General features: G+C 43.0%; 1 protein-coding gene across 5 annotated transcripts in view; it reads right to left on the bottom strand.

Moving 5' to 3' along the window:
- LCOR (ligand dependent nuclear receptor corepressor) overlaps nucleotides 1–8106 on the bottom strand; it is a 135090-nt gene that overhangs the window by 104399 nt on the left and 22585 nt on the right. For 2 of the 5 annotated variants that reach the window (XR_012657112.1, XM_075072992.1), the window contains exon 1: nucleotides 2862–2972. Coding sequence is in view for 2 of the 5 variants with exons in the window: in XM_075072992.1 (XP_074929093.1) it covers nucleotides 2862–2863 (2 nt within the window). In the remaining 3 variants the exon portion in view is untranslated. Of the gene's footprint in view, nucleotides 1–2861; nucleotides 2975–8106 lie in introns of those variants that run through there. The other 3 variants (XM_075072993.1, XM_075072994.1, XM_032783056.2) reach the window with 2 other exon arrangements.

Here is an 8106-nt window from a genome sequence, read left to right as displayed (position 1 = left end):
CAGTCATAGGTTAGGGGTTGTTATAAATGTGTATGGGTAGGGTTTTGTGGCCTGCCTTGTGCAGGAGGTCAGACTAGATGATCATATTGGTCCCTTCTGACCTATGAGTCTATGAGACATACTATAAATGCCTTGGGTACATTACAATTAACCCTCTGAAGCCCTGAAAAGTGACCAGTCAGTCCTACTTTGCTTGGGTGGAGCCCATACTTTCCCCTGGAAGTAGTCCCATTTTGAGTCTGGTAGGAGTGCTCTCCCTGGAAGCAACTCTGGACAGGGATGGTACAGAACAGAAGACTGCTATACAGCTTTAGGTTTCTTTTAGGATTACCTTATCACATTTGCCTCATCATGGTGGAGCATGATTAGCTGCTGCAGGGTCTCAAATGTTTTATCAAAGCCAAGCACGTAACTTTCTCCATCTGGGAACTTAAAACTATTAGGAAGACAAGTGCTCACAGCTCTTGAGCCTTCTGACACAGCTGTCAAAGTGGAGGGGGGGGTGTGGGAGACTGGCTGGCACCTCAGAAAGAGGACTTACTACTAATCAGCAGAGCTGGTTTTGCCCCAGATGTTCCTTGGTGACTGAAGGAGCACTGAGGATTAGTGGGCCCAAAACTGAACAGCAGGATTTTCTCCTTCCTTGCCAGGAAGGTATCAACAAGGTAACAAACACTGCCCAAGCCCTCCGTTAAAGTCTGCTTGACACAGACCTTTTGGCTTAAAATCTGAATTTTAGATTTTCCCTGACCTTTCCCACTGAAGAGTGTATCCTATAAATGTGATGCAGGAGCTACCATTGAGCACAGGAAGGCTCAACTTCCATTGAAACTGCTGTGTATGACTGAGCTAGTAGTGAGCACTATAGCCACTGACTTGTACTATGCAAGAAAAGCTTGTTTGAGACCTGGTGCAATGCTACTTCTTGTCTCCACAACACTCTGTACACTAGCCCCCAGCAGAATTACAGGAGCCTTACAAGATCTATTGCAAATCAGAATGTGCATAATAGAATGGGAGACAGTCAGCAGCACAACACAAGGTGGAAGAAACAGACTCAAGCAGCTGGACCTACAAATGGTAGAGGCTGAAGTGCCACCGCCGCCCCTTGCCTAGTCAGACACAAGTGGTAATATTACAAAAATGCCCTTGACTTTATGTAAGCCTTCTTTTCCTTATCCCACATATATGGTGGTCATTCCTCCCTAAAACAATTCTGAACAGAGTAAGCTCTTTGGGACAGGACCATGTCAAGCTCTCCATAAAATGCCCTGCACACCTACTGAACCAATACTGGCACAGAATTTTGAATTTTAAAAAGACAATATAGGTAAGTTTGTACAGCAAGCTTACACAGAACTACCTGACTCACTGTTCTCAGTGCTAAAAGATTTATTTTGTAAACTATGGGCATAATACAGGGCAGTTTAGGCTACGCTAACTTTTACTAAGTAATTTGTAACCAGTGCTAACAAGAGTTTCAAAAACTCGGTTAATACCCCTGAATCAGTACCCAAGTGTTCTAGTCTATCAGTTTGGTAACAAAAGAGCTAGACTGTCTATCCCAATGAGCTCAAAATCAGGAAGGCCCAAGGAGTCTTCCATGCATAGTTCTGCAGTGAGGTGGGGGCTGGGGAGGGGTATGTGTCTCTCTCTCAAAATCCTGGTTTTCCACAAGGACAAAGGAAGCAACAGCAACAAGGACACTAGAAAGGGTGTGTCTAATCCCTGCAAAGAACGTAGCAGGAGACACTCACATCCAGGATCATTATGATTTTCTAGCCCAAGTCCTTGGGGAATGCTGATGCATGAGGAGCTGCAATGGATGTTGCAGACCCTCTTCAACTTAACCACAATTTTACCAAACTCATTAGCCATGTATGGCTGTTCGATGGAAAGTGTAAAGTTTTAGGATGGGGCTAAACCTAGTTACTAATGAATAAAAAAATGTGCACCTTTGTTAGCAATCTCAGCAGCAAGGCAAAAAAAGTTTCATATACCATTTACTAACATGATACTCGAAAAAGTGACTACTATGCTAAAAAGAGTATTCAGCATCTAGGAATTTCAACCTTAACATTGACCTTTAGATTTGCACATCCAATGACTCAGTTGTCAGCCAACTGCTTTCATAGCAGACAATGCGGTTATTCTTGGTACTTATTGCAAAGAAGATAACACAACTCGGAACACAATTTAGAAGAATTTACAAGCCACTGCTGTAGTTTGATAAGGCACAAGTTATAGCTTAGGCTACAACAGTGATTAGAAAGGTATTTCTTTTAAAAAGATGGAACAATATACTGCCATGAACTGCAGGGGTGCAGAATAAGCTCTAACATACATAACTAGTTTAGAACTAGCTGAAATCATGCTAAAAACTAGATGCCAATATGTCCATAAAACATTTCACAATTTAAAATATCTGAAGTCTCTACAGACCAGAACCTCATGCATATCCACACATTTAGATGATTAAAATGATTTGTAAAAGTATCCTGAACACAATCCAAAGATTTTGGATGATCTTGGATTAATCTATAGTTGACTGTACTCAAAACAAAAGGCTAAGATTTTTCCAAAAAAAAAAAAAAAAAAAAGTGCCTAAAGCACCTACCATTGTAGCAGCTCAGGATACTTAGTATTTTTAAAGAGAGAGCAAAAATATTTAGAAGCATAGCTTCTTTTTTGATTTTTTGAAAATCCTGGCTATGCTATTAGAGCTCTACAAACTCATTGCTGCTTCATGGTGAGCATTCTAAACTTGTACAATGCTAATGTAGCCAATTACAATTTAACAACTCATGTGCAAATAAACTGGCAACATTTTTAAGCAAATAAAATTGTATAGGTATACTAACATCCTAGTCTTGGGATATCCAGTCAAGCTACGCAAGGAGATGTGTTTGTCCCTTGCATACTCCCAAATGTGGAAGTAGGATCAGAAACTGGATCTGGAAGAAAGGGTAAACAGCATGTTAGTTAAATTCACAGATGACACTACATGAGGAGAGGCTGCAAACATTAGTGAGGACAAAAATACAAATGGACCTAGAGAGGTTATAGATACCGCAGGAAAACAGTATGGACAGTGTAAATACATGAGAAAAATAATCAGAAACATTCAATGATAGGAATACAGAGTGGAAAGGAGTAAGCTGAAAGAAACCTAGGAATGACAGTACACAGCTAGTTGGATACAGGCATTGCAAGAGGATTCTGAAATACAGAGGCATCAAAAAGAGAGCATGGAAGTGAAAATTCTTCCTTACGAGACCATTGAGCCACTAAAGCCAACAACTTGCACCACACCAGGGATCGAAAAATTCACTCACCCACAGCAAATAAAAAGCTTTCCTCAACAAACACCATCGTGTTCTGAGGAACTGATTAAATTGCTAGCTGTTATGATTCTGAAGATCGCCCTTACAAATGCAGACTCTTAGCTTCAACTAGCAGCAGAGTGAAATTAACCAGATCGGTCAGTTTCATGGCAGCTATTCAGCACTCTGAGGACACCTGTTAAACTAGCAAGAACCACATCAGCTTTAACAGCTGCTTTTGGGGAAAGCTCTGAGCAGCAACCAGAGTAGGTACTTCAGCGATTTACAGGGGAGAATAGGATAATGTCTCTGCACCTTGCCTGAAAGTCTCCCTTCTTGAAGTAATGTGATCCATCGATCCATAACATAGGGTCTCTGTTCTGTGCAGCCTTGGAGACAGATGAGACAACTGTCAGTCTATGGCCAGGGAGATGTGGCTGGCTCCTCCACCTCTGAGAAGCCCACACCATTTGAGAGACATCCACAGCAGAGGAAATCTATAACCATAGTGTGTCCATGAGGAAAGTTAAGGATTAAGCATTAAGACTGAATACTAACAATTCTCCTGCAGAGCAAGGAATTTCAAATGAAGAACAAACTTGAGTGCCAGTTAATAATCCCATTTCTTTCCCAAGTTTACAGCCCATTCAAGGCTGGTTGGATTTGTGGACCTCATTACCTCAAGCAAATATTTTTTCAGATAATGCACATATGCAGATAAAAATAAGGAAAGATAAGGAGGTCCACAGATCCAGAGACACTAGGAATTTCATAGCAGTGATCTTTCTGCCTATGAAGTTGCCACACCTAGGAAGGAGTATGGCAGAAAGGGATCTAGGGGTTATAGTGGACCACAAGCTAAATATGAGTCAGTGTGATGCCACTGCAAAAAAAGCAAACGTGATTCTGGGATGCATTAACAGGTGTGTTGTGAATAAGACACGAGAAATCGTTCTTCCGCTCTACTCTGCGCTGGTTAGGCCTCAACTGGAGTATTGTGTCCAGTTCTGGGCACCGCATTTCAAGAAAGATGTGGAGAAATTGGAGAGGGTCCAGAGAAGAGCAACAAGAATGATTAAAGGTCTTGAGAACATGACCTATGAAGGAAGGCTGAAAGAATTGGGTTTATTTAGTTTGGAAAAGAGAAGACTGAGAGGGGACATGATAGCAGTTTTCAGGTATCTAAAAGGGTGTCATCAGGAGGAGGGAGAAAACTTGTTCACCTTAGCCTCTAATGATAGAACAAGAAGCAATGGGCTTAAACTGCAGCAAGGGAGATTTAGGTTGGACATTAGGAAAAAGTTCCTAACTGTCAGGGTAGTTAAACACTGGAATAAATTGCCTAGGGAGGTTGTGGAATCTCCATCTCTGGAGATATTTAAGAGTAGGTTAGATAAATGTCTATCAGGGATGGTCTAGACAGTATTTGGTCCTGCCACGAGGGCAGGGGACTGGACTTGATGACCTCTCAAGGTCCCTTTCAGTCCTAGAATCTATTAATTTATATTTTGAGAGCTCTGTTGAAGGACAGTTTCCTGAGCTCTATGGAACCTCAAGATAATATTTGGTATGAAGGAAGTTAGTTCTGAATGCCTCTATCTTTACGGAAGATACTGTATTGGAGAATCCCTGTAGAGAGAGCTTTTAACTCAGAACCTTCAAGCTGAAGAGACTGCTTTAAAAAAATGCCACTTCAATTGATTAGGAAGTATTGAGAGACACTTTCCTGACTGGTTCAAATGGAGAGCCAGTAAAGCACTGAGAACCAGATGTATAGGCCATGGAAAAACTCTTGTGTATTTCAGGACAAGATGCAGAAGAGACTTCTTTCCAAATACAACATTGGAAATCTGGATAAGATTAAATCCACATCTTGCCTGCTGCATGAAGGCCACTAGACAAAAGCAGCTACTTGACCTCTGAATGTCTGAATCACCATGACTGACCTGAGTCCAATTTGAAGTCAAGAATCTATGGTACTGATGCAGATATTGGGAGATGGGACAGGACTGGGCAGAGATCCTTGTCCCGCCAGCTATGGGAAAATCTCAGCCAAGCTCATGAATACGCTGACTTAGAAGAATTCTTCCTGGAAGCTAGAAGCAAGGATATTACCTCTTGACTTGAGACTATTCAAGAGCCAGGCACTCCCAATCTGTCCAGATTCTTATGCATTATTGGCTGCTTTAAAAGCAGATTCCTTCTGGATAGAAAGCTGATGGAAGGTCTTTGTGCTACATCGAGGAGGTTGGAGAACCAAGGTCTCCTTGGCCAGAATGGGCTACCAGAAAATGCATATAGAAATCTCTTTGGCCACTTGGTCAACAGGGCCTTGGCTTTGTAATCCTGCTGGCAAGGAAAGAACCCTGGAGCTGTATGTTTCAGGTGGGAGGCCCAAATCTATTGCTGGGAGATGAAATTTCTTTACCAGGAGATGGAACCCTCTGAGTGTAATTCCCATTCTGAATGTTCTTTCTTGCCTGCTAAGCCAGTCTTAACATTCATTCTCCCTGGAATGTTAAGGGAGCAGATTGGCAGCAGATTCTCCTCAACTCAAATCCTCAGGAGGGAAGTTTGTCTTTGAAGGATGGTGGACTTAGAAAGGGGTGGGAGTAACAATCAAAATATGGGATGACTGAAGGGTTGTCTGTCATGATCAGTCCATGAGGGGAATCCAGATATGGTTCAGAGCCTTGAGACCATATCAGATTGCCCTCTAGCCAGTTTATGCTATGTCTATTTTTGTTTGGACCAGATCCCATAGACCAAGGGTTCTCAAACTGGGGGTCAGGACCCCTCAGGGGGTCATGAAGTTATTACATGGGGGGTTGTGAGCTGTCAGCCTCCACCCCAAACCCCGTTTTGCCTCCAGCATTTATAATGGTGTTAAATATATAAACAAGTGTTTTTAATTTACGGTGGGGTGTCGCACTCAGAGGCTTGCTATGTGAAAGGGGTCACCAGTACAAAAGTTTGAGAGCCACTGCCATAGACAGTCTTTGAGCCTCCATGAGCACCCAATCCCTCTAAGACAGTATCTATAGCAATAACTCCCCTGACTAGCTCACATATTGAGAAGCCTGATTCACATCTGATGGATCATTCAGATGGTGAATGAGTCAAAGTGTCCTCTCAGATGCAGAGAACACTATTGGGAGAGGAATAGGAGGAAGCTTTGTAGTGGCCCCATGGAACTACAGGCCCACTGAAGACCATCCACCCAGGAGGCCATTGATCCCAAAAAAGATGGCTGCCATGAAGGGGAAGACCTCGATGACCTCCTGAGAGCTGCTATTAGTACTAGCAACATTTCAGAAACACTTGGTGCTGCTGTTAAACCAAAGGGCAGTAAACTGTACTGGTAGTGTTTTCCTAGGAAAGCAAAGTGTAGAAAGCATCTGTGAAACTGCCAAGTTGGGCTATGTACTCTCAGCCAGTCTGTAAGAAGGGAGATGTAGGATAGATGGCTACATGCCCTGTCTTGTCAAAGGATCCACAGACATGAGAGATCAGCTATTCAGGGCATAGACATATGCTAAGAGATCCAAAAGGTATCCCCACTGAATAACTTCCAAAACCCAACTGCGCAAGGTCACAAGAGACCAAAACATTGCTAACTGAAAACTACCACTGGAGCTCCACCCCAGACCATGCTGCCTGCAAGTCATGTTTGCTTTGAGGAACCTGAGATCTGACTGGAGAATTTACCTGCACTGCCACATTACTCTCCCCACATCTGTTCTATTTTCTTTTGGTGTAGTTGAGTCCTTTCCTGTAAGATTTTCTATACTGGCCTTCACGGAAGGACTCCCAGCTTTGGACTACGGTCTGTTGTCTCTCCTATATTGTTTGCCGGGGGCAAAGGTCTCATTTTTCCTACTAGTGGCTCTCCAACTTGATTCAAGGTATTGCTGAGCAGCTTGCAATCTGTGGAAGTGGCTAAAAGCAGTTTAGCCTGTGAGCCTGCCTTCCAGCCCTGGAGCCACATGTCAGCGTGCTACCACCTTATAGCCCCTGGCCCAAGCTTAATATCTGAGGGCATCCAGGGAAGAGTCGGATACAAATGCAGCAAAGGACATCTCTTTACAGAGAGACATGTCCAGTTTAACAGGCTTCCTGTGCTTTAGAGGTACTGTCAGCCACATTTAAACCCATGCCTGGATTATTCTGGCAAAACAAGTGGGGACAGCTCAAGCTCCAGAAATGTGTTGCCAATTCAATCCTCCCATCTGTGGGATCCTCTACAGGAATGGCGGTGTCCTTAACTAGAGAGGCAGGTCTTCAGCCACCTTTAGAACAGAGGCCAGATTTGATTCTGATTGGGTGGACATCTGTAGCACTATTTAGCCACCCTGCTCTGTCTTTTGGCCTTGTCTGGAAGCCCCACTCCTCCTTGATAATGTTCTGAAAAGGGAAGATTTACAGGAATATACAGTTCTACCTTGGAACTAGAGAAGTACTATCACCCAGTAATCTCACTTTATCAGACAGGCTTTTCCTTTTCTCCTTCATAGGGAGTTCCTCTAGAGGCATATCTAGTAAAGATGTTGGCCTTTACAAGCATAGTGCTAAAACAGATCAGAAGGAAAATGCTTATCCTAAATCTCTTCTTTCTGATCTGGGTCAGAATCAGAGAGCTAGCCTTCCTCCCAAGAAGTGTATTGGACACATGCCACTCATGGGAAGCATATTTCACTTGGCTCCTCTTTGCCTCTCATCTTACTCTCTTTTCCAGAAGTCTTAGAGCAATGACAGTGAGGAAGACAGTTGGTCCAGAGTACAA

Source organism: Chelonoidis abingdonii, chromosome 16 (assembly GCF_003597395.2).
Source record: "Chelonoidis abingdonii isolate Lonesome George chromosome 16, CheloAbing_2.0, whole genome shotgun sequence".
In the NCBI taxonomy this organism is placed as follows: domain Eukaryota; kingdom Metazoa; phylum Chordata; order Testudines; family Testudinidae; genus Chelonoidis; species Chelonoidis abingdonii.
Note: the sequence above shows the minus strand (reverse complement) of the source record. Positions and strands in the feature narration are given on the sequence as shown.